Source organism: Podarcis tiliguerta, assembly GCF_965153285.1.
Source record: "Podarcis tiliguerta genome assembly, chromosome: 2".
Classification (NCBI taxonomy): Eukaryota; Metazoa; Chordata; class Lepidosauria; order Squamata; family Lacertidae; genus Podarcis; species Podarcis tiliguerta.
This window is the reverse complement of record NC_139535.1, coordinates 3797878-3824987: the sequence shown is the minus strand read 5'-3', so window position 1 is coordinate 3824987 and position 27110 is coordinate 3797878. Positions and strand designations below refer to the sequence as shown.

Genomic DNA, 27110 nt, shown 5'->3' with positions numbered 1-27110 from the left:
TGAACCACACTGGAAGGACAACATTGGGACAACATTCCTACTGCCCAAGGTCGCAGTAGGAAAGACATCAGCAGCAGAGATATGCCCATTTTGACTCTCCTGCACCCTGTCTGCATAACTTAGCAATTATAAAATATAGACGTGCATTTACTCTCACAAAATTGAATATACTGCCTTCGGTTGTACTTGAGGGACGATTCCAACAAATTCCACACGAGAAGCAGTTATGTCCCTGTGGAGATGGCAGTACCGAATCAGTGGCGCATGTCCTTCTGGTTTGCACTCTTTATAAAGATTTAAAGAGTGAGGTTATCACCCCTATTTTATTGTCCATTCCGGGCCACCCAGCCCCTGTCACAGTGTTTTTTCTCTCAGGAGACCAAGATGAGCAGGTGACATCAAAGGTTGCAAGGTTTTTAGCTGGGGCAATTAGAATAAGATCCACTATTTGACTATTGATTCAAACCCCCAAAATGTATTTTATATAATTGAGTTTTTATCTTTTCGCTGCTTCTGCGCATGCGCGTGACATCATTTTGAGCGCCTGCGCATACGCGAGCGGCGAAACGTGGAAGGATAGAGAGCTGACTGCACCTGTGATTTTATGCTGCACCATTTTGATCAATGTGTGCCTATTTCCAACGTGTGTTTGGAGGCCCAGGGATGCCACACACACACAAAAAAAGCACAAATCTGTTAGGCCACATTCACACCACATATCCAAAGCCCCATGAACCCCCCTAAGATTTCTGGGAGCTTGTTTTGCTGCTTAAGGGTGCTGAGATTTGTGACAATAAACTCTTGTATAGGGTGCACAGTTCGACACACAACTTTTGCAGGGGTTACATTTCGGTGATAGGTGTGTAAAGTCGAAATCACATATGGTCAGGACAAACCCCTGGGAATGAATCCATCGGACCATCCTTGCCTTCTGGAACCAGCAGCCGGATGGCTCTTAGACCCCCGTCCTGCCCCCCACCCCACACACTAGTTTTTAAAGCTCTCTGCCCTGTGCAAAGAGAGCTTTAAAACTCTCTGCCTTCTTTGCCTGCAAGTCAATTGTATATATTTTTTACTTTTTCGGTGGTTTCTTCCCCCTGTAAAATATCAGGACTGTGCAGTTTTGCAGTTAAGCGATAGTGATGGAGCAGGATGAGCTTCGCACCGGTTTTGTGTCTCTGCAGGGTCTGTGAAGCTGAAATGAAACATTTGCACCAGCCGCTTCTTGCTGGCTTCTCTTCTCGCCTCTTACCTTTGCAACAACCACCCCCCTGTGAGCTGGGTTAGGCTGTGAGCAAAATCTGTGAAACTGCACATCCTTGTAGGGTTTTTCTGTGCCCTTCCCACCTTTTATATCTTCTCAGTATCCTTGTGAGGTGGGTATGGCTTCGACATGGTTTTTTCGAGCATTATGGTTTGGAAAATGCAGAAAACAGCCTTAGGAGATCTGGGATGCTTATTTTTCTTTCTCAGGGATGAGGAAGAATTCTTTTGCATTCTGCTGTAACATAATAGGGCTATGAAATGTCCCACCTTCATATCAGGAGGGGCACTCTAACCACTATGCCACAACTGCCTCATGTGAACCTCGGAGCAGACCCCCTGCAGAATGCAAATCCCACCGCCCTGAAAATGCAGGAAGAAAAGGAGAGCGGGCCCTGCAAGGGAGGGGGGCGCTTTGTGGGACCCCCACAGAGGCGGAATCCGCAATGTCTCCAGCACCACGCAGTTTGGGTGGGGGGTGGGAGAGACGCTGGTTCTTTAAGGGTTAAAGGCAGCGAGTATATTATGACAGAGGACTTCCTGGGGGAGGAGAGGGAAAGCGTCACTTCCTCCTTCTTTTGTCACATTTGACCAGCTGCGAGGGAGGAGATTCTGCAGCGCGGAAGACTGTGCCTTTTGCAAGGTAGGAAGAAAGAGGGAGATGTGGGGGGTTTTTTTGGGGGGGGGCTCCCGTGTCAGAGCAGCTCCTTCGCAGGAGAGAAGCCCTCCAGGGGAAAGCAGTTTTGCAAAGGGGCAGCGGTGGGAGGGCGCATGCGTGGGGTTGCACCCCCAATTCAGCCCCCCAAGAGCTGCGATGAGTGCAAAAGGCTTTTAGGGGTGCAGGGGCGCCCCAGGAGGAGAGCAGGCGGGGAAGAGGCAGTTTTAGGGTGGGCTAGGAAAACCCCCCCGAAGGAAAGAGGCAGGATGGCTCTGGGAAGAGGAGGAGGGAGACATTCATGTTTTGGGAAAAGAGGGGGAGGGAGGTTGGACTCGATGGCCCTTGTGGTCTCTTCCAACTCTGCTATGATTCTATGAGGGCAGGGTCAGCTGTAAACTCATTTCAACACTACGTGGCATGGGCCCTTTTATTCTTCGATGCCTTTCCTATCTGGGGGGATTCAGGAGGAAAGCCCCCAAGGAGGGTGCAGTCTCTCTGTAGAGCAGACCAGCCCTAGGAAGGAACCAAGGTGTTGGGAGAGATGGAGGAGGGAAACACTTTAAGGATGGGAAGAGGAGAACCACTGGCCATAAAATGTCATTCGTTTCTCACCACCAGCAACTGCTGCAACAAAGTTGGCAGAGTGAAAAGGAAGCCAGGAAAGGAAAGGAATGTTTTTAATGGTGGTGGGAATGCATGGCTTCACATTCACCAGGAAAATGTCTTGGGCAGGAGAATCCCTGCAGGGCCTCTGAGGCTGCCTTTGCTTCTTCCTCCCTCCCAGGAACCTGCAGCTTCTGAGCTCTTCAAGCGAGGATGGAAGGAGGAAGATGGACGGTTGACCTGGTCAGGCTGTCTCCTGCCTCCCTCCAAACAACCGCTGAGCGTTGCCTCCCAGGACCCTCAGAGACACCTCGTGAGTTCCTAGGAAGTGGAGACAGGGACTTGGGGGGATGGAGAGTGGAAGCAAGGGGGGAGATTTTACTGTGGAAACTGTGGGTGGGCCCCTGATATATTGGGAGGCTTCCCCTCCGGCAGGAAAATCCCTGGAGGGGCTCTGAGGCTGCCTTTGCTTCTCCCTCACCCCCAAAAACCTGCAGCTTGTTTAAACTTCTGAGTCCTGCAAAATAGTTCCAAAGAAGCTGGATTTGTGGTCCTAGGAAGGATCTGAGCTGGGGCTCCCCATTTCTGAGGCCGGGAGAGGTTGGCTGAGTTTCAGGGGGTTGGGGTGGAGAAGGAGAAGGAGAAATGGATGGGTGGGGGCTGGAAGAAAACCCTCCCTCCAGCAAGCAGAAAAGACAGGAGAACATACAATGCAAGAAGGTCTTGACTTGGAGGAAGGCAGGGAAGAGGTCTTCTCCAAAGTCTCTCCCCTGGAGCATGCACCAATATGTTGCCTGAAGAGAAGGAGTACGCAGAGGAGCCCTATATAGATATAAAACCACTGCGTTCAATGGGAACCACTTTCAGGTCACTACTGTGCCCCCCATGCCATGAGGCCTGTGTGCAAGGCCCATTCCACCTGGCCAAGGGGGTGGAGCCCAGGCTCACCTTGAACAGCCAAAGAGGCTCCTGGGAGGCCACTGGGACATTGGTGGAACAACTCTTGGGTTGGGGCAACTGGCTAAAATGCTTTAAACGGTTCTGATTTTGGTTCCTCTATTTTGTTTTCGTTGGGTTGGTGTTGGTTAATTGTTTAGTTGGGGGTCGGTGGTTATTTTAATTTGGGTATAACTGTAAACATGTTATTGTTGTTGCTGCTATTCTTATTATTGGTTTGCTTGTTGCCTGTATAGGATATTTCTGTTTTTTATGTTTGATGTTTTGTTCTGTTTTTATATATGCTCTTAGCCACACTGGGTGGCTGTGAGAAGCCCACCAGATTGGGGGATAAACAAGTTTAATATATGCCCCATTTGGGCTTCTGCAGGGGCTGGAGAATATCTAGGGCAGAGGAATCCCTGCAGCTTCCCTGAGGCTCCTTTTACATTCCGCCAGGCCTTTGGGCAGGATGCAGTTTGACTTACTTTCCTTTGTATAAAACAAGCCCGAAGGAGACCCTAAACCTGCTCACAGGTCTTTCTATGATCAGTGGAAACAGTTGGTCTTGGCAAGTATTAACCACTCTCAATTCCAACCTGATAATTGCCCAACTGCTGAGATTTTAACTTGTCTGAATTAATTTTAAGATGTATTTCAATTGATCGATGTCTGTTTTTATGCATATTGTGTTGTTTTTATGATGCTAGCCACTCTGGGCCCTGCCTCAGCCGGAGAGGGCAGGATACAAAAACTATTATTATTATTATTATTATTATTATTATTATTATTATTATTCTCCTGCAGACCTAGCAAGGATGGAAGGGGGAAGATGGACAGTTGACCTGGTCAGGCTGTCTCCCACCACCTCTGACTGTTCTCTCCCAGGACCCTCAGAGAGATCTGGTGAGTGGCAGGGAATGGAGTTAAGGGGATGGAGTGGAAACAAGGAAACTCTGTGGCAAGATAAACCACTGCAGGCTCCCTTTGCTTCTGCCTCCCTCCCAGGAACCTGCAACTTGTTTAAACTTCTGAGCTCTGCAAAATGGTTTCAAAGAGGTGGGATCTGTGATCCTAGAAAGGATCTGAGCTGGGGCTCCCCACTGTTACCGGAAAAATCCGAGGGCTCTCTTGGACAAAAAGCAAAGACACCAACCAGAGTAAATTGGAGCAAATCAGCAGCCTGTAGGCTTGGCCTTTATTGTACTGTTGCAGCAGGGTGTTCCCCTCACTCGCAGGAGAGAGGAAAAGACCCAGAAAAATGGTGTGCAAGACCTTATAAAAACTTTTGGAATTTCTAGGTCAAGCCCACCCCCAGAAACATCATGCATACATCACAGAAAGGAGGGGTTGAGGGAGGAGTTGTGGTAACCTGAGTGTCCTGTCACCTGGCTGGTTCCCCTCTTCCCCCCCCTCATGAGTCATTTTCTGAAGACAAAAGGTAGTCGCAGTTTCCTGCCCCCTGTGGGGGAATCCAATCACTGTTCTTTTGTTATAGTCCGTGTTGAATCCACTCGTGTATGCAGTCTGTTGTGATTTTTGATTGCCTTCTGTCTGGGACCATCAGGGTTGGCATAGTGTTATGGTTCTAGGGATTGCTTGTGCGTAAATTGCCTTCACTCGTGGTGGTCTGGCATGGCTGAACCCCTTCCTGACAGAGCAGCCCTCTATCTCGTGGCTGCCTCAGTCGCTGGCAGAATCCGTCAGTGGGCGTTTCTTAAACCTTCTCCAGCATAAGAACTCTTTTACTCCCAGTCTCCTCCCTCTCTCCCTGCGTGACAACTTTCTACGCAATGTGGGAGCTGGCAAGGGAGTACTGCTTCCTTCTCCACTTGTCTCTTGCGCAGAGTCTTGGAGCCACCTCTCCGCTTCCTCTATCTCCTCCCCTTCTCCACTGGTGCTACGCTGATTTCCTTCCCCAGCTTGCGGGCTACCCCTCCCTCTGCTGGAAGCTTCTCTGCCATCATCCTGGAGCCTTCTCAGCTCCTCTTCCTCCTCCGATGGCAGTTCCCTGACACATAGCAACTGGGCAGGGCTCCTGTGGATGTGCTGCTATGCTCAAGGGATTATGGTGGCCTGTATCAAACCTTCCCCATTTTGTAGTCCTTCCTTCATGGAGTAAAATAAAAGTGGAACAGTGCAAATCTGATGTATGGTTGATTTTCTATGAATTTATAACAGAAGTGTAGCGTATGTAGTGTGTGAGTGTGTGTGTGTGTGTGTGAAGTCTGTACAAACTGAATGATGGGGGGGGGGTTTCCTGCTACACCACCTACAGCATTCTTTAAGGCTGGAGAGGTTAGCTGAGTTCCAGGGGTTTGGGGGAGGGAGGAGGAGAAATGGGTCCCCCAAGTCAGCAGAAAATACAGAAGGGGAAGAAAGAAGGCAAGAAGGTCTTGACTGGAGGAACGGCAGGGAAGAGGACCGATGGGCTTCTGGGTGTCAGAAGAGGAAAAATATGCACAGTAGTCCACTGCAGATTTACTCAAAAGTAAGCTCCATTGAGTTCAATGGGATCTATTGAGGCTCCCTTTGCTTCTTCCTCCCTCCCAAGCACCCTGCAGCCTGTTTTGTCTTCTGAGCTCCTCAGGAAGGATGGAAGAGGCTGATTCTGCAAATCTAGCAAGGATGGAAGGAGGAAAATGGACAGTTGACCTGGTCAGGCTGTCTCCCACCACCTCTGACTGTTCTCTCCCAGGACCCTCAGAGAGATCTGGTGAGTGGCAGGGAATGGAGATGGGGACCTGGGGAGATGTTGGGAGTGAGGAAACCCCCCTGGCGAGAAAACGAGGAAGGCTGCAGGGCCAGAGCTCCAGGATGTGAGAGATAAAAGGTAGAAAAGGAATGTTTTTCAATGGTGGCATGGACTCAAGATTTGGGGGGGGGGCAGGCCTTTTGTTAGGGGGGCAGCACTGGCATGATTGGCCAGTTAGGTAAATATTTCTAATGCTTTACTTGATCTGGGGGCTGCCCCCCACCCCTCCTTGGCTATGCCCATGAATGGTGGTGTGAAGGAAATTCTTTTTCAGAGTATAATGTTGTGTTTGGGTCAAGAACCTTCCCACACTCACTGGTATAGCTGCAGCAATTGCCAGATGAGGGACTGAATGGGCTTCATCTCAGTATGGAGACAGATTTTTTTCCGGTTTGCAGCAGCCAAGCTGCCAGGTCAGCAGTGAGAGACTTATGGGTCATGTCAGCCGTCCCTCTCTAGCCCACGAAGCCATTTTCCTCAAACCGTGTCCTGCCACCCTACATATGTGGCCTCAGGGGTGGGACTTGCAGGGGCCAGGATGTGACTGCAAGGGATATGTATCAGGATCCCGAAAGTGCACCGCTGCTTGTTCCTTGGCACCTGAGACTTCCTTTCAGTGCAGGTCAGCTGATGGCGGCTAATGCAATGAGGTTGAATCCTGATAAGACAGAAGTACTGCTATTGGGAGCTGGGGAGCAGGTGTTGTGGTGACTCCCTGGTCCTGAACGGGGTATCCGTGCCCTTGAAGGAGCAGGTGCACAGCCTGGGAGACATTTTGGACTCACAGCTGTCCATGGAGGCGCAGCCTCTGAGTTCATCCGGCAAGTGATTTAAGTCAAACAATATGTTCCTGTCAAAACAAAACAAAACAAATTCTTCTAGTAGCACCTTAGAGACCAACTAAGTTTGTTATTGTTATGAGATTTTGTGTGCATGCACACTTCTTCAGAAACACAAAAGCTCATACCAATAACAAACCTAGTTGGTCTCTAAGGTGCTACTAGAAGAATTTGTTTTGTTTTGTTTTGACTACGGCAGACCAACACGGCTACCTAACTGTATCTAGAAATATGTTCCTGTGTGGATGATTTCTTCTCCATGTCTTTACTTTCATTTCTTCATTCAAAATATCCATGATGAAATGTCTTAAAATGGAGGAATTCTGTCTCTCTGCCAACTATTCCGGGCATACATCCAAATAGATAAGCCCACACTTTGGCCAGAAAGCCTTGACTCCCCAATCCATTTGTGAAAGTCCATTAAAAATAATATCATCTTTTTCATAAATCTTCTCCGCACATTTAAGTCAAAATAAGTCTCAAATATTATAGTCCACTCCAATCTTAGTTGCTTACATAGTCCATCGGCAGAGTCAGTCCTTCCGGGGGGGGGGCGCGGATTTTGCCAGGTAAAATAGCAAATACAGAATATATCAAGAGAAACAAAGAAGGCTCACTCCCTGTCTTTGTTCTGACGTACCAGCTCCGTCATGATGATAATCCCTCTTCAACTCAATTCTTTTTAGCTCCTCAGTGACTGAATCAATTAGCAGAGTAACTTATCCCTCCTCACTCTGAGTATGCCCATTAATTAAATCCAATTTCTCATCTTCAAAAACAGTAATTCGTTTCCTCATGGCAGCGACTGTGGAGAGTTGCCAAAGAGTTGCCATCCACCCAGTGCCCCCAGCCCCTGTTAGTTTCTGTTTTGCCATTGTGCAGCTGCTTGGAGTCACAGGACTCTGTTTACATTCCAGAGACCTTCCAGGCTGTTGGAAGTCTCACGGGAGACGGATGTGACGTTAGTGGTTTCCTGTTCCTTTGTTCCTTTGTTGTTCAGTTGCTCTCTGCTTTCATAGAGAGAGGATGTATTTTGCTCTCTGGGTAGTAAGAAATAAAACATAGCATGCAGCCATAAATCTCATCACGTCCGCGTGCTGTTTTGATTCTCTGCTCAGTGGGAATGTGCCTGAGCCTCATCAAAGGCTCAGGTCGTTAATTATCATCGGAGGGCGATTCCGAAGGACCCGGCCGGAAGATTAGCTTTATCAGCTCAGTCGAACGCAGATTCCGACAGCCCCCTCATTCCTTTCCGGATTGGGGGCTGGTGTTGGGCGATCTGTGGGCGAAGCTGCCCCCCCCCCCCACGACCCTGAGGGGGTTGGGAACATCTGAAGGCAGCCCTGTATTGGGCAGTTTTTAATGTTTGATGTTTTACCATGTTTTATATATGCTCTTAAGCTGCCCATTCTGGCTGGGGAAACCCAGCCAGAATGGGTGGGGTGTAAATAATAAAATCACCATCAGATGTTACAAAAAGTCTCACTAGGATTGTGATTTGGATTACATTTTTGATTATGATCTTCCCTTAACTTTAGCAGGTAATCAAGACGACAGTCATCGTTCTTGGGACTCATCAGAAAGAACCAAGAATGAAGTCAAAGGAAAGACCTTTCAAGATCAACAAGAAACAAGACCACAAGAGAAAAACAAAGAAGAGATTGGGAGGAATGATGGTCTTCTTATGCAGACTGATAACGGCCATAGAATCCCAGTCCAGAAAAAACATCAGAAGGGGAAGAGAACAAATGAGAGACCTTTATGTGGCAAAACATTCCAAAGTAAATCTAGATTCCATTCACACTGCAGAATCCACACAGAGGAGAAACAGTGTAAATGCTTGGTGTGTGGAAAGAACTTCAGTGACAGCTCTGGCCTAAAATCACATGAAAGAATTCACGCAGGACAAAAATCATACAAATGCCTAGAATGTGGAAAGAGTTTCACGCGCCACTTAAACCTTAAAATACATCAGAAAGTCCACAGCAGGGAGAAACCACATAGGTGCTCTGAGTGTGGAAAGAGCTTCAGTTGCAGGAGAAACCTTACAGAACATCAAAAACTTCACACAGGGGAGAAACCATATACCTGTTTGGACTGTGGAAAGACCTTCCGTCACAGCTCAAGCCTTGCATCACATCAAAAAACCCACACAGGGGAGAAGCCGTATAAATGTTTGGAGTGCGGAATGAGCTTCAGTCATGGCTCAAGTCTTACATCGCACCAAAGAATTCACACAGGAGAGAAATCTTATAAATGTACAGAGTGCGGAAGGAGCTTTGCCCATGAATGTAGCCTTACTTCACATAAGAGAACCCACACAGGGGAGAAACCATATAAATGCTTGGAATGTGGAAAGAGCTTCAGCCAGAGCTCACACCTTAGTTCTCATAAGAGAACTCACACTGGTGAGAAGCCGTATAAATGCTCTGAGTGTGGGAAGAGCTTCAGTCAGAGTTCACACCTTACTCTGCATGAGCGAATCCATACAGGGGAAAAACCATATAAATGTGAGACATGTGGAAAGAGCTTTAGTAACTGCACATACCTTGTTTGCCATCGCAGAATCCATACAGGAGAAAAGCCATATAAGTGCTTTGAGTGTGGAAAGAGCTTTAGCCAGGGTACAAGCCTTCATATACATCAAAAAATTCACAGAGGAGAAAAACCGTATGCATGTTTTGAGTGTGGAAAGAGCTTCACTCAAAGCTCAAGCCTTAAAAATCATCAAAGAATTCACACGGGGGAGAAATCATATACCTGTTTTGAGTGTGGAAAAAACTTCAGTCACAGCACAAGCCTTACATCGCACCAAAGAATTCACACAGGGGAGAAACCATATACCTGTTTTGAGTGTGGAAAGAACTTCAGTCACAGCACAAGCCTTACATCGCACCAAAGAATTCACACAGGGGAGAAACCATATAAATGTTTGGTGTGTGGAAAGAGATTTGCTCACCGTGGTAAGCTTACGTCTCATAAAAGAACTCACACAGGGGAGAAACCATAATTTCCAACTCCATGGAAATTAGCCAAAATGTACAGAGGATCCAAAAGTAACTGTTGTGGAGATCAAACAGGCTCACTGTATCATATATGGTGGCAATGTAGTAAAATAAAATGTTGGGAGGAAATCCATTCAGAATTAGAAAAAAATGTTAAGACTTTCCTTTACAGTGTTACCTCGGGTTAAGAACTTAATTCGTTCTGGAGGTCCGTTCTTAACCTGAAACTGTTCTTAACCCGAGGTACCACTTTAGCTAATGGGGCCTCTCGCTGCCGCCATGCGATTTCTGTTCTCATCCTGAGGCAAAGTTCTTAACCCGAGGTACTATTTCTGGGTTAGCGGAGTCGGTAACTTGAAGCGTCTGTAACCTGAAGCGTCTGTAACCCGAGGTACCACTGTAATAAAAAAGCCAGAGGCACATCTGTTGGGGATCACTGACTCAGATATTCAAAAAAATATTAAAAGGTATTTTTTTGCATGCAACAGTGGCAGCGAGAGTCCTTACAGCCATCAAGCTGGAAAAGCGACATAATTCCTTCCAGACAGGAGTGGATTCAAAAATTGACTGAATATGCTGAATTAGATAGCTTATCAGGAAAAAATAAACCGAGAGCTGAATTTGTATCAAAATGGGAGGCCTTTAGAATATATCTTAAACAAAACTATAACATGTTAAAAGCTATAGCTACTTTTGAGTGATCTCAGCAGTCTTTATTAATTGCTTATATAAATATTGGTGACAGCAGTCACGAAATTAAAAGACGCCTGCTTCTTGGGGAAAAAGCAATGACAAACCTAGACAGCATCTTAAAAAGTAGAGACATCACCTTGCAGACAAAGGTCCGTATAGTAAGAGCCATGGTTTTCCCAGTAGTGATGTATGGAAGTGAGAATTGGACCATAAAGAAGGCTGACCGCCGAAAAATTGATGCTTTTGAATTACGGTGCTGGAGGAGACTCTTGAGAGTCCCATGGACTGCAAGAAGATCAAACGTATCCATTCTGAAGGAAATCAGCCCTGAGTGCTCACTGGAAGGACAGATCCTGAAGCTGAGGCTCCAATACTTTGGCCACCTCGTGAGAAGAGAAGACTCCCTAGAAAAGACCCTGATGTTGGGAAAGATGGGGGGCACAAGGAGAAGGGGACGACAGAGGACGAGATGGTTAGACAGTGTTCTCGAAGCTACCAGCATGAGTTTGATCAAACTGCGGGAGGCAGTGGAGGACAGAAGTGCCTGGCGTGCTCTGGTCCATGGGGTCACGAAGAGTCGGACACGACTAAACAACAACAATATAAATATTACTAAACTGTGTAAAAATAATATAAAAAATACTTATTTTGGTATGGCAGTAAAGTTATGAAGAAAGAACAAAGGAATAAATGGGAGGTTGGGTTTAATGATAATGAGATTTTTTTTACTGTAACATGAAATTGCAATCTCAAATTTATGCCATATTCTTTATCTTAATAATAAGAATAGATAGTGTAAGTTTTCTTTTTTCCCCTTCTTAATTTGTACTCTTTATCGGTATTGCCTTTTTGTAATATTTTTATCCAGTTACGCAATAAGCATGGAAAATATAATAATTTTTTTTAATAATAATAATTGGAGCTCCGCTGTTGTGAAACTTCATGGAATTCATACAAGAATTCACATGGGAGAAATCATACACCTGCTGTCAACTGCTCACTGGGCTAGCTGCCTGGTGAAATCAGTGGTGTGGAGAGCTTCTTTCACTTAAATCCGTGTAAATACAGAGATTACAATTACTTCCTGGCTTTCCGACTCTTCCTGCATCTGTATTTTATGCAAGGAGTAAAAATACATCTAATCCTAAGCATTAGGAAGAAATTTCTGACTGCAAGTGAAATGAGCTACCTTGGAAGGTGGTGAACTCTCCTTCATTTTTTTAGGTTTTTCAGCAGAGGTCGGGTTGTTTCTCCTGCATTGCAGGGGGTTGGTCTAGATCGGGGATTGTCAACCTGGTCCCTACCGCCCACTAGTGGGCATTTCAGGATTCTAACTGGGCAGTAGGGGGTTCTGAATCCTCCTTCCATCAAGTCCTGGTGGGCGGTAAGGAAATTTTACCATCAAGAAAGATGCATTAGTGGGCGGTAAGTATAAAAAGGTTGACTACCCCTGGACTGGAACGCGGTGGCGCTGTGGTCTAATCCACAGAACCTAGGGCTTTCCGATCAGGAGGTCGGTGGTTCGACTCCCTGCGACGGTGTGACCTCCCGTTGCTCGGTCCCAACTCCTGCCAACCTAGCAGTTCAAAAGCACATCAAAGTGCAAGTAGATAAATAGGTACCGCTCTGGTGGGAAGGTAAACGGCGTTTCCATGCGCTGCTCTGGTTTGCCAGAAGCGGCTTAATCATGCTTAATCATGCTGGCCACATGACCTGGAAGCTGTACGCTGGCTCCCTTGGGCAGTAAAGCGAGATGAGCGCCGCAACCCCAGAGTCGTCCGTGACAGGACCTAATGGTCAGGGGTCCCTTTACCTTTACCCCTGGACTAGATGATTCTTGTGGTCCCTTCCAACTCTACATTTGTATTATTCTTTGACCTCGAGTTTCCGGTTCTGGTCTTGCACTATGGCAGCAGCTCTCTCAACATTGGAGGGAGGCACAAATGAAGGGGTAGGGAACAAAAGGGTTTAAGCATTCCTGGAAATCTGGCGTACGAGGGAGCAGGCTGACCCGCAGTCGCCTCAACAGCTGTCTCCCGGGCAGATCAGCATGGGGGCATATGGAGGTGTTGGGTCACCACATTTGCCATGATGCAACCCCCTGGGACTGCCATCAAAAGCAGACGTTCTCCTTATAATAGGATTTTAATTGGTATTAAGTCCCTAAGTTTATGATTTGGCAAGCTTCTCCAAACACAAGGTTTATAGAGTTACAAGTGTGGATGGTTCGATGTACTGTGTACTTTGACATTTAAAAGAAGATTTAAAGCTGTGTGTGGTTTGAAAGGAGTCAAGGTGGGGAGAACCTTGTTGTTTTGACCGATGTCGTTGGGAAACTAGATTATTCCCCACCCCACCAAAAACAGGGTGTGGAGGTGTTGACAACCAATTTTTAAGAGGAAGGACATTGGCTAAACAGCAAAATGCTACCATGGAGGCGAGAGGAATTTCACAAGGGCACGTGAAAAGCAGTGGTCCTCAAATGCTTGGAGAGAAAAACTCTTCTGTTCTAAGATGAAGCAAGAAAATGGTGAATGTTTGAAAGTTGATTCGTCCAACCAACTGAAAGGAGAGGCCTGTTGTTTACTTGGAAGTGGGATGGAGGGGGAGCTGAGTTGAGGAGGACTTAATCTTGTGACTTCAGGTCCGCCCTGAACCACGCTGGAACGACAACATTGGGAAATATAGATGCACATTTACTCTTGCAAGATCGAATATACTGCCTTCGGTTGTGCTTGAGGGACAATTCCAACAAATTCCACACGAAAAACAGTTCTGTCCCTGTGGAGATGGCAGTACCGAATCAGTGGCACATGTCCTTCCTGTTTGAACTCTTTATAAAGATTTGAAGAGTGAGGTTATCACCCCTATTTTATTGTCCATTCCGGGTCTCCCAGCCCCTGTCACAGTGTCCTTTCTCTCAGCAGACCAAGATGAGCAGGTGACATCAAAGGTTGCAAGGTTTTCAGCTGGGGCAATTCAAATAAGATACACTATCTGACTATTGATTCAAAGCCTCAAAGTGTATTTATATAATTGACTTCTTATCTTTATTCTTTGTATATCATACTGTTTGTTTTATTGCTTATGGCTGGTGGCTGATGCAAATAAAGATTCATTCAGTCATCAGCGGCAGAGAAATAAAGCTAATGAGGTTAACAACTGGATTTATTCAATTAGACATGCACAGATTGAAAAGAAAAGAATTATTGTTCCTCACTTGATGTTTTATGAAAGGTTAAGTAATAAAATAAAATAAATAGAAACCATTGAGTGCAGCTGTTGACTAAGTTATAATTTTGTAAAATGGAATGTAATCAGAAGTAAATAAGAATATGGATCACAGTACAGTGGTAGCTGGGAAGTCAAACGCCTCCGTAGTCAAATATTTCAGCTCCCAAACGACGAAAGCCTGGAAGTAAGTGTTTTGGTTTTCAAACAATGTTCGGAAGCCAAATGTCCAGCGGGGAGACAAGCAGCTTCCGATTGGCTTCTCCGATGGCAAGAGCCAATCAGAAGCCAGGCCTCGGAAGTCAAATGTTTTGGAAGTTGGACGTCTTTCCGGAACAGATTGTGTTCAACTTCTGAGTACCACTGTAGTATTAGATGACAAGGATGCATCAAGTACGGCGTGTGGGAAGCCACCTAAAATTGTAGCAATTTGGAAATAATTTATATAATTGGGTTGAAATTTTTGGGGGAGGGATGATTGGCAAAAACATGATTCTTTGCCCTGGAAAACGTTCAGAAAACGCCAGCAGCCAATTTGCACTCTGAGTGACAGTTAATAGGTAGATGGACCACCTCAGTAATTAGTTCCAGCCTCTAAAATAATTAAAAGAAGGCAGGTTTTGCTCACCTGGTGCCTTAAGGGCTAACCTTAAGAGCTAGTATGCTGTGTTTGGAACCAATATCAGTTCCTCTCTCAGAGATTCTCCTTCACATATAAAGTCCAAACTCTTCTCTTCTTCGTAATTTCCAGGACATGTTTAACAACAACAACAACAATAATTATTTAAGCTAAGAACTGACATCGGGGTCAAAATAGGTCACCTTGGGGATCTCTTTTTATACCAAATTCTATATCAATTCACTGCCCTGAGGCCCCCAGAACCGCCCTCAGAACCCCGGGTATAGGGTGGTATATAAATTCAATAAATAAATAAAATTATGTCAACTGTCCCACTGCCGTGACCTATAGAAATAAACCACAGTAAAAAGTTCATCATGGCACCCATCTTTACAGCATCTCCCTCCCAGCCAGAAGCAAAACTCACACCGTTGCTTGTATTGCATCTTGGCTCATTAAAAAAAACAACTTAGTTTAGCCCTCCAAGGCGATTGGGGAAGCGTCTTCAGCCAGCTCTTGCTACAACAAGCAAAGGACAACCAGAAGGAGCCAGGAGAAGTCATGTCAGGTGTTGAGTTGGTCATGCATGGCAACCGTGGGGCGATCTCAGCACATCACAGGCTCAGCCTGGTTTCAGACACAAAGCAGATTGGTAATATTGTGTTGCTTGGGACCGGGGGTCCATTGTGGGTCTTTCCTCGTAGACGGACCATTTCCTGGTGACCTTTGAACTGAATGTGGCTACTCCGCTCTTCAAGGGCTTGTTTCCCCCCTTTTATTCCCCCCCCCCTTTCATATAGAAATGCTTTAGAACAGGGTTGTGAATATACTGTACTAGGATAGAGAGCTGACTGCACCTGTGATTTTATGCTGCACCATTTTAATCAATGTGTGCCTCTTTCCAACGTGTGTTTGGAGGCCATGTGATGGGAGACACACCAACACACAAAGCACAAATCTGTTAGGCCACATTCACTCCACATCTCCAAAGCCCCATGAACCCACCTAAGATTTCTGGGAGCTTGTTTTGCTGGTTAAGGGTGACAATAAACCATTGTATGGGGTGCAGAGTTTGACACACAACGTTTGCAGGGGTTACATTTCGGTGATAGTGTGTAAAGTCAAAATCACATATGGTCGGGACAAATCCCTGGGAAAGCTCTCTGCCCCGTGAAAAATAGCTTTAAAACTCTCTGCCTTCTTTGCCTGCAAGCCAATTGTATATATTTTTACTTTTTCGGTGGTTTCTTCCCCCTGTAAAATATCAGGACTGTGCAATTTTGCAGTTAAGCGATTGTGATGGAGCAGGGTGAGCTTCGCACCGGTTTTGGGTCTCTGCAGGGTCTGTGAAGCTGAAATGAAACATTTGCACCAGCCGCTTCTTGCTGGCTTCTCTTCTCGCCTCTTACCTTTGCAACAACAACCACCCTGTGAGCTGGGTTAGGCTGTGACCAAAATCTGCGAAACTGCACATCCTTATAGGGTTTTTCTGTGCCCTTCCCACCTTTTATATCTTCTCAGTATCCTTGTGAGGTGGGTATGGCTTCGACATGGTTTTTTCGAGCATTATGGTTTTGAAAATGCAGAAAACAGCCTTAGGAGATCTGGGATGCTTATTTTTCTTTCTCAGGGATGAGGAAGAATTCTTTTGCATTCTGCTGTAACATAATAGGGCTATGAAATGTCCCACCTTCATATCAGGAGGGGCACTCTAACCACTATGCCACAACTGCCTCATGTGAACCTTGGAGCAGACCCCCTGCAGAATGCAAATCCCACCGCCCTGAAAATGCAGGAAGAAAAGGAGAGCGGGCCCTCCAAGGGAGGGGGGCGCTTTGAGGGGTCCCCACAAAGGCGGAATCCGCAATGTCTCCAGCACCACGCAGTTTGGGTGGGGGTGGGAGAGACGCTGGTTCTTTAAGGGTTAAAAGCAGCGAGTATATTGTGACAGAGGACTTCCTGGGGGAGGAGAGGGAAAGCGTCACTTCCTCCTCCTTTTGTCACATTTGAACAGCTGCGAGGGAGGAGATTCTGCAGCGCGGAAGACTGTGCCTTTTGCAAGGTAGGAAGAAAGAGGGAGATGGGGGGGTTTTTTTTGGGGGGGCCCCGTGTCAGAGCAGCTCCTTCGCAGGAGAGAAGCCCTCCAGGGGAAAGCAGTTTTGCAAAGGGGCAGCGGTGGGAGGGCGCATGCGTGGGGTTGCACCCCCAATTCAGCCCCCCAAGAGCTGCGATGAGTGCAAAAGGCTTTTAGGGGTGCAGGGGCGCCCCAGGAGGAGAGCAGGCGGGGAAGAGGCAGTTTTAGGGTGGGCTAGGAAACCCCCCTCCCTAAAAGGAAAGGGGGGTTCAGGAGGAAAGCCCCCAAGGAGGGCGCAGTCTCTCTGTATAGCACACCAGCCCTTGGAAGGAACCAAGGTGTTGGGAGAGATGGAGGAGGGAAGACTTTAAGGAAGGGAAGAGGAGAACCACTGGCCCTAAAATGTCATCAGTTTCTCACCACCAGCAACTGCTGCAGCAAAGTTGGCAGAGGGAAAAGGAAGCCAGGAAAGGAAAGGGATGTTTTTAATGGTGGTGGGAAGAAGATCCTCTTTCAGGCATGACTCCACTTTTCAGGCATGGCTTCACATTCACCAGGAAAATGTCTTGGGCAGGAAACTGACTGCAGGGCCTCTGAGGCTGCCTTTGCTTCTTCCTCCCTCCCAGGAACCTGCAGCTTCTGAGCTCTTCAAGCGAGGATGGAAGGAGGAAGATGGACGGTTGACCTGGTCAGGCTGTCTCCTGCCTCCCTCCAAACAACCGCTGAGCGTTGCCTCCCAGGACCCTCAGAGACATCTCGTGAGTTCCTAGGAAGTGGAGATAGGGACTTGGGGGGATGGAGAGTGGAAGCAAGGAATAAGATAAAGGGGGGAGATTTTACTGTGGAAACTGTGGGTGGGCCCCTGATATATTGGGAGGCTTCCCCTCCGGTAGGAAAATCCCTGGAGGGGCTCTGAGGCTGCCTTTGCTTCTCCCTCACCCCCAAAAACCTGCAGCTTGTTTAAACTTCTGAGTCCTGCAAAATAGTTCCAAAGAAGCTGGATTTGTGGTCCTAGGAAGGACCTGAGCTGGGGCTCCCCACCTCTGAGGCTGGGAGAGGTTGGCTGAGTTTCAGGGGGTTGGGGTGGAGAAGGAGAAATGGATGGGTGGGGGCTGGAGGAAAACCCTCCCTCAAGCAAGCAGAAAAGACAGGAGAACATACAATGCAAGAAGGTCTTGACTTGGAGGAAGGCAGGGAAGAGGTCTTCTCCAAAGTCTCTCCCCTGGAGCATGCATCAATATGTTGCCAGAAGAGGAGGAATACGCAGAGGAGCCCCATATAGATATAAGACCCACTGCGTTCAATGGGATCTACTTTCAGGTCACTACTGTGACCCCCCCCCCCCATGCCGTGAGGTCTGGGTGCAAGGCCCATTCCACCTGGCCTAGGGGGCGGAGCCCAGGCTCACCTTGAACAGCCAAAGAGGCTCCTGGGAGGCCACTGGGACATTGCTGGAACATCTCTTGGGTTGGGGCAACAGGCTAAAATGCTTTAAAAGGTTCTGATTTTGGTTCCTCTATTTTGTTTTCGTTGGGTTGGTGTTGGTTAATTGTTTAGTTGGGGGTCGGTGGTTATTTAAATTTGGGTATAACTGTAAACATGTTATTGTTGTTGCTTCTATTCTTATTATTGGTTTGTTTGTTGCCTGTATAGGATATTTCTGTTTTTTATGTTTGATGTTTTGTTCTGTTTTTATATATGCTCTTAGCCACACTGGGTGGCTGTGAGAAGCCCACCAGATTGGGGGATATAAATTTTTAATATATGCCCCATTTGGGCTTCTGCGGGGGCTGGAGAATATCTAGGGCAGAGGAATCCCTGCAGCTTCTCTGAGGCTCCTTTTCTTCTCCCTCCCTCCCTCCCTCCCAAGGAACCTGCAGCTTGTTTAGGCTTCTGAGCTCCTCAGGAAGGATGAAAGAGGCTGATCCTCTTTCACCCTCTTTCTGCTAACAACACCACCTTGAAGATCCCGGGCCCCAGGGAGATTAGACTGGCCTTGACTAGAGCCAGGGCCTTTTCAGCCGTGGCCCCGGCCTGGTGGACCACTCTCCCACAAGAGACCAGGGCCCTGCGGGATTTGACATCTTTCCGCAGGGCCTGCAAGACGGAGCTGTTCCGCCAGGCCTTTGGGCAGGATGCAGTTTGACTTACTTTCCTTTGTATAAAACAAGCGCGAAGGAGGCCCCCAACCTGCTCACATGACCTTGTATGATCAGTGGGAACAGTTGGTCCTGGCAAGTATTAACCACTCTCAGTTCCAACCTGATAAGTGCCAACTGCTTAGATTTTAACTTGTCTGAATTAATATTAAGATGTATTTCAATTAATTGATGTCTGTTTTTATGCATATTGTGTTGTTTTTATGATGTTAGCCACTCTGGGCCCTGCCTCAGCCGGAGAGGGCAGGATAAAATATTATTATTATTATTATTATTATTATTATTATTATTATTCTCCTGCAGACCTAGCGAGGATGGAAGGGGGAAGATGGACGGTTGACCTGGTCAGGCTGTCTCCCACCACCTCTGACTGTTCTCTCCCAGGACCCTCAGAGAGATCTGGTGAGTGGCAGGGAATGGAGATGGGGACCTGGGGAGATGTTGTGGGTGAGGAAACCCCCCTGGTGAGAAAACGAGGAAGGCTGCAGGGCCAGAGTTCTGGGCTGTGAGAGATAAAAGGTAGAAAAGGAATGTTTTTCAATGGTGGCATGGGCGCAAGATTTTTGGTGGGGGGGGCAGGCCTTTTTAATGGGGGGCAGCACTGGCATGATTGGCCAGTTAAGTATTTCTAATGCTTTACTTGATCTGGGGGTTACCCCCCACCCCTCCTTGGCTATGCCCATGAATGGTGGTGTGAAGGAAATTCTTTTTCAGAGTATAATGTTGTGTTGGGTCCTGAATCTTCCGACACTCACTGGTACAGCTGCAGCAATTTCCAGATGTGGTACTGAATGGGCTTCATCTCAGTATGGAGAGAGATTTTTTTCCGGTTTGCAGCAGCCAAGCTGCCAGGTCAGCAGCGAGACACTTGTTGGTCATGGCAGCCGTCCCTCTCTAGCCCACGAAGCCATTTCCCTCAAACTGTGTCCTGCCGCCCTACATATGTGGCCTCAGGGGTGGGACATGCAGGGGCCAGGATGTGACTGCAAGGGATATGTATCAGGATCCCGAAAGTGCACCGCTGCTTGTTCCTTGGCACCTGAGACTTCCTTTCAGTGCAGGTCAGCTGATGGCGGCTAACGCAATGAGGTTGAATCCTGATAAGACAGAAGTACTGCTATTGGGAGCTGGGGAGCAGGTGGTTGTGGTGACTCCCTGGTCCTGAATGGGGTATCCGTGCCCTTGAAGGAGCAGGTGCAGAGCCTGGGAGACATTTTGGACTCACAGCTGTCCATGGAGGCACAGCCTCTGAGTTCATCCGGCAAGTGATTTAAGTCAAACAATATGTTCCTGTCAAAACAAAACAAAACAAATTCTTCTAGTAGCACCTTAGAGACCAACTAAGTTTGTTATTGTTACGAGATTTTGTGTGCATGCACACTTCTTCAGATACACAAAAGCTCATACCGATAACAAACCTAGTTGGTCTCTAAGGTGCTACTAGAAGAATTTGTTTTGTTTTGTTTTGACTACGGCAGACCAACACGGCTACCTAACTGTATCTAGAAATATATTCCTGTGTGGATGATTTCTTCTCCATGTCTTTACTTTCATTTCTTCATTCAAAATCTCCATGATGACATGTCTTAAAATGGAGGAATTCTGTCTCTCTGCCAACTATTCCGGGCATACATCCAAATAGATTAGCCCACACTTTGGCCAGAAAGCCTTGACTCCCCAATCCATTTGTGAAAGTCCATTAAAAATAATATCATCTTTTTCATAAGTCTTCTCCGCACATTTAAGTCGAAATAATTCTCAAATATTATAGTGCACTCCAATCTCAGTTGCTTACATAGTCCATCGGCAGAGTCAGTCCTTCCGGGGGGGGGGAATTTTGCCAGGTAAAATAGCAAATACAGAATATATCAAGAGAAACAAAGAAGGCTCACTCCCTGTTTTTGGTCCGACGTACCAGCTCCGTCATGATGATAATCCCTCTTCAACTCAAATCTTTTTAGCTCCTCAGTGACTGAATCAATTAGCAGAGTAACTTATCCCTCCTCACTCTGAGTATGCCCATTAATTAAATCCAATTTCTCATCTTCAAAAACAGTAATTTGTTTCCTCATGGCAGCGACTGTGGAGAGTTGCCAAAGAGTTGCCATCCACCCAGTGCCCCCAGCCCCTGTTAGTTTCTGTTTTGCCATTGTGCAGCTGCTTGGAGTCACAGGACTCTGTTTACATTCCAGAGACCTTCCAGGCTGTTGGAAGTCTCACGGGAGACGGATGTGACGTTAGTGGTTTCCTGTTCCTTTGTTCCTTTGTTGTTCAGTTGCTCTCTGCTTTCATAGAGAGAGGATGTATTTTGCTCTCTGGGTAGTAAGAAATAAAACATAGCATGCAGCCATAAATCTCATCACGTCCGCGTGCTGTTTTGATTCTCTGCTCAATGGGAATGTGCCTGAGCCTCATCAAAGGCTCAGGTCGTTAATTATCATCGGAGGGCAATTCCGAAGGACCCGGCCGGAAGATTAGCTTTATCAGCTCGGTCGAACGCAGATTCCGACAGCCCCCTCATTCCTTTCTGGATTGGGGGCTGGTGTTGGACGATCTATGGGTGAAGCTGCCCCCCCCCCACGACCCTGAGGGGGTTGGGAGGATGATTACTCCCATCTCATGCAAACCGGAAGTGCTGGCTGTGTGGCTCCCAGTATATTTCTGAGCACAATTCAAAGTGTTGGTGCTGACCTTTAAAGCCCTAAATGGTGGCAGCCCTGTAGACCTGAAGGAATGTTTCCATCAGCTTTTTCTTCTCAGTGGTGGTGTCCTCCCTGTGGAATGCCCTCCCTTTGGCTGACTACATAACTTTTAGAAGACATCTGAAGGCAGCCCTGTATTGGGCAGTTTTTAATGTTTGATGTTTTACCATGTTTTATATATGCTCTTAAGCTGCCCAGCATGGCTGGGGAAACCCAGCCAGAATGGGTGGGGTGTAAATAATAAAATCACCATCAGATGTTACAAAAAGTCTCACTAGGATTGTGATTTGGATTACATTTTTGATTATGATCTTCCCTTAACTTTAGCAGGTAATCAAGACGACAGTCATCGTTCTTGGGACTCATCAGAAAGAACCAAGAATGAAGTCAAAGGAAAGACCTTTCAAGATCAACAAGAAACAAGACCACAAGAGAAAAACAAAGAAGAGATTGGGAGGAATGATGGTCTTCTTATGCAGACTGATAACGGCCATCGAATCCCAGTCCAGAAAAAACATCAGAAGGGGAAGAGAACAAATGAGAGACCTTTATGTGGCAAAACATTCAAAAGTAAATCTAGGTTCAATTCACACAGCAGAATCCACACAGAGGAGAAACCGTGTAAATGCTTGGTGTGTGGAAAGAACTTCAGTGACAGCTCTGGCCTAAAATCACATGACAGAATTCACGCAGGACAGGAATCATACAAATGCCTAGAATGTGGAAAGGGTTTCAATCGCCATTCATGCCTTAAAAGACATCAGAAAGTCCACAGCAGTGAGAAACCACATAGGTGCTCTGAGTGTGGAAAGAGCTTCAGTTGCAGGAGAAACCTTACAGAGCATCAAAAACTTCACACAGGTGAGAAACCGTATACCTGTTTGGACTGTGGAAAGACCTTCCGTCACAGCTCAAGCCTTGCATCGCATCAAAAAACCCACACAGGGGAGAAGCCGTATAAATGTTTGGAGTGCGGAATGAGCTTCACTCATGGCTCAAGTCTTACATCGCACCAAAGAATTCACACAGGAGAGAAATCTTATAAATGTTCAGAGTGCGGAAGGAGCTTTGCCCATGAATCTAGCCTTACTTCACATAAGAGAACCCACACAGGAGAGAAACCATATAAATGCTTGGAATGTGGAAAGACCTTCAGCCAGAGTTCACACCTTAGTTCTCATAAGAGAACTCACACTGGTGAGAAGCCGTATAAATGCTTTGAGTGTGGGAAGAGCTTCAGTCAGAGTTCACACCTTACTGTGCATGAGCGAACCCATACAGGGGAAAAACCATATAAATGTGAGACATGTGGAAAGAGCTTTAGTAACTGCACATACCTTGTTTGCCATCGCAGAATCCATACAGGAGAGAAGCCATATAAGTGCTTTGAGTGTGGAAAGAGCTTCAGCCAGGGTACAAGCCTTCATATACATCAAAAAATTCACAGAGGTGAAAAACCATATGCATGTTTTGAGTGTGGAAAGAGCTTCACTCAAAGCTCAAGCCTTAAAAATCATCAAAGAATTCACACAGGGGAGAAATCATATACCTGTTTTGAGTGTGGAAAAAACTTCAGTCACAGCACAAGCCTTACATCGCACCAAAGAATTCACACAGGGGAGAAACCATATACCTGTTTTGAGTGTGGAAAGAGCTTCAGTCACAGCTCAAGCCTTACATCGCACCAAAGAATTCACACAGGGGAGAAACCATATAAATGTTTGGAGTGTGGAAAGAGATTTGCTCACCGTGGTAAGCTTACTTCTCATAAAAGAACTCACACAGGGGAGAAACCATAATTTCCAACTCCATGGAAATTAGCCAAAATGTACAAAGGATCCAAAAGTAACTGTTGGAGATGTGGAGATCAAACAGGCTCACTGTATCATATATGGTGGCAATGTAGTAAAATAAAATTTTGGGAGGAAATCCATTCAGAATTAGAAAAAAATGTTAAGACTTTCCTTTACAGTGGTCCCTCGGGTTAAGAACTTAATTCGTTCTGGAGGTCTGTTCTTAACCTGAAATTGTTCTTAACTCGAGGTACCACTTTAGCTAATGGGGCCTCCCGCTGCCGCCATGCAATTTCTGTTCTCATCCTGAGGCAAAGTTCTTAACCCAAGGTACTATTTCTGGGTTAGCGGAGTCGGTAACTTGAAGCGTCTGTAACCTGAAGCGTCTGTAACCCGAGGTACCACTGTAATAAAAAAGTCAGAGGCACATCTGTTGGGGATCACTGACTCAGATATTCCAAAAAAAATTAAAGGTATTTTTTTCTATGCAACAGTGGCAGCGAGAGGCCTTATAGCCATCAAGCTGGAAAAGCAACATAATTCCTTACAGACAGGAGTGGATTCAAAAATTGACTGCATATGCTGAATTAGATAGCTTATCAGGAAAAAATAAACCGAGAGCTGAATTTGTATCAAAATGGTAGGCCTTTAGAATATATCTTAAACAAAACTATAACATGTTAAAAGCTATAGCTACTTTTGAGTGATCTCAGCAGTCTTTATTAATTGCTTATATAAATATTACTAAACTGTGTAAAAATAATATAAAAAATAGTTATTTTGGTATGGCAGTAAAGTTATGTAGAAAGAACAAAGGAATAAATGGGAGGTTGGGTTTAATGATAATGAGATTTTTTTTACTGTAACATGAAATTGCAATCTTTTTTTACTGTAACATGAAATTTATGTCATATTCTTTATCTTAATAATAATAATAGATAGTGTAAGTTTTCTTTTCCCCCCTTCTTAATTTGTACTTTTTATCGGTATTGCCTTTTTGTAATATTTTTCTCCAGTTATGTAATAAGCATGGAAAATATAATATTTTTTTAAAATAATAATAATAATAATAATAATAATAATAATAATAATAATAATAATAATAATTAATTGGAGCTCCGCTGTTGTGAAACTTCATGGAATTCATACAAGAATTCACATGGGAGAAATCATACACCTGCTGTCACGGGGGGCTGTCAACTGCTCACTGGGCTAGCTGCCTGGTGAAATCAGTGGTGTGGAGAGCTTCTTTCACTTAAATCCATGTAAATACAGAGATTACAATTACTTCCTGGCTTTCCGACTCTTCCTGCATCTGTATTTTATGCAAGGAGTAAAAATACATCTAATCCTAAGCTTTAGGAAGAAATTTCTGACTGCAAGTGAGATGAGCTAACTTGGAAGGTGGTGAACTCCTTCATTTTTTTAGGTTTTTCAGCAGAGGTCGGGTTGTTTCTCCTGCATTGCAGGGGGTTGGTCTAGATCAGGGATTGTCAACCTGGTCCCTACCGCCCACTAGTGGGCATTTCAGGATTCTAACTGAGCAGTAGGGGGTTCTGAATCCTCCTTCCATCAAGTCCTGGTGGGCGGTAAGGAAATTTTACCATCAAGAAAGATGCATTAGTGGGCGGTAAGTATAAAAAGGTTGACTACCGCTGGACTGGGACGCGGGTGGCGCTGTGGTCTAATCCACAGAACCTAGGGCTTTCCGATCAGGAGGTCGGTGGTTCGAATCCCTGCGACGGTGTGACCTTTGCTTGGTCCCAGCTCCTGCCAACCTAGCAGTTCAAAAGCACATCAAAGTGCAAGTAGATAAATAGGTACCGCTCTGGTGGGAAGGTAAATGGTGTTTCCATGCGCTGCTTTTATTTGCCAGAAGCGGCTTAATCATGCTGGCCACATGACCTGGAAGCTGTACGCTGGCTCCCTTGGGCAGTAAAGCGAGATGAGCGCCGCAACCCCAGAGTCGTCCGTGTCAGGACCTAATGGTCAGGGGTCCCTTTACTTTTACCCCTGGACTAGATGATTCTTGTGGTCCCTTCCAACCCTACATTTGTATTATTCTTAGACCTGGAGTTTCCGGTTCTGGTCTTGCACTATGGCAGCAGCTCTCTCAACCTTGGAGGGAGGCACAAATGAAGGGTTTAAGCATTCCCGGAAATCTGGCATACGAGGGAGCAGGCTGACCCGCAGTCGCCTCAGCAGCTGGCTCCCGTGCAGATCAGCATGGGGGCATATGGAGGTGTTGGGTCACAACATTTGCCATGCTGCAACCCCCTCGGACTGCCATCAAAAGCAGCCGTTCTCCTTATAATAGGATTTTAATTGGTATTAAGCAATGGCGTACACTGGAGGAGATGTGGACACTAGAACTTCGCAGTATCCAGCTGCATGTTACAGTGGTTTGAGATCAGGATAATATTTGACTTTGTGTTGGAGGTGGATGGAGAAGAGGCGGGTGCTTTGCTATATTTTATATTATGTAAGTCCCTAAGTTTATGATTTGGCAAGCTTCTCCAAACACAAGGTTTATAGAGTTACAAGTGTGGATGGTTCGATGTACTGTGTACTTTGACATTTAAAAGAAGATTTAAAGCTGTGTGTGGTTTGAAAGGAGTCAAGGTGGGGAGAACCTTGTTGTTTTGACCAATGTTGTTGGGAAACTAGATTATTCCCCACCCCACCAAAAAAAGGGTGTGGAGGTGTTGACAACCAATTTTTAAGAGGAAGGACATTGGCTAAACCGGAAAATGCTACCATGGAGGCGAGAGGAATTTTACAAGGGCACGTGAAAAGCAGTGGTCCTCGAATGCTTGGAGAGAAAAACTCTTCTGTTCTAAGATGAAGCAAGAAAATGGTGAATGTTTGAAAGTTGATTCGTCCAACCAACTGAAAGGAGAGGACTGTGGTTTATCTGGAAGTGGGATGGAGGGGGAGCTGAGTTGAGGAGGACTTAATCTTGTGACTTCAGGTCCGCCCTGAACCACGCTGGAACGCCAACATTGGGAAATATAGACGCACGTTTACTCTCGCAAGATCGAATATACTGCCTTCGGTTGTACTTGAGAGACAATTCCAACAAATTCCACACGAAAAACAGTTATGTCCCTTTGGAGATGGCAGTACCGAATCAGTGGCACATGTCCTTCCGGTTTGCGCTCTTTATAAAGATTTGAAGAGTGAGGTTATCACCCCTATTTTATTGTCCATTCCGGGTCTCCCAGCCACTGTCACAGTGTCCTTTCTCTCAGCAGACCAAGATGAGCAGGTGACAGCAAAGGTTGCAAGGTTTTTAGCTGGGGCAATCAGAATAAGATCTGCTATTTGACTATTGATTCAAAGCCTCAAAGTGTATTTATATAATTGACTTTTTATCTTTATTCTTTGTATATCATACTGTTTGTTTTATTGCTTATGGCTGGTGGCTGATGCAAATAAAGATTCATTCAGTCATCAGCGGCAGAGAAATAAAGCTAATGAGGTTAACAACTGGATTTATTCAATTAGACATGCACAGATTGAAAAGAAAAGAATTATTGTTCCTCACTTGATGTTTTATGAAAGGTTAAATAATAAAATAAAATAAATAGAAATCATTGAGTGCAGCTGTTGACGAAGTTATAATTTTGTAAAATGGAATGTAATCAGAAGTAAATAAGAATATGGATCACAGGACAGTGGTAGCTGGGAAGTCAAACGCCTCCGTAGTCAAATATTTCAGCTCCCAAACGACGAAAGCCTGGAAGTAAGTGTTTTGGTTTTCAAACAATTTTCGGAAGC

General features: G+C 45.9%; 2 protein-coding genes across 2 annotated transcripts in view; one reads left to right on the top strand and one right to left on the bottom strand.

Annotated features, from left to right (window-relative positions):
* Window positions 1–27110, bottom strand: part of LOC310670668 (uncharacterized protein) — an 81473-nt gene that overhangs the window by 34178 nt on the left and 20185 nt on the right. The window lies entirely within an intron of this gene.
* LOC310672893 (uncharacterized protein) lies at window positions 1888–23336 on the top strand (the record flags this gene model as incomplete). The annotated part of the gene is made up of 6 exons (XM_083430546.1): window positions 1888–1906; window positions 4268–4366; window positions 6015–6176; window positions 17330–17434; window positions 19139–19237; window positions 21865–23336. Exons 2-6 carry the CDS (start codon window positions 4279–4281, stop codon window positions 23334–23336), a joined length of 1926 nt encoding a protein of 641 aa, XP_083286672.1. The 5' UTR covers window positions 1888–1906; window positions 4268–4278.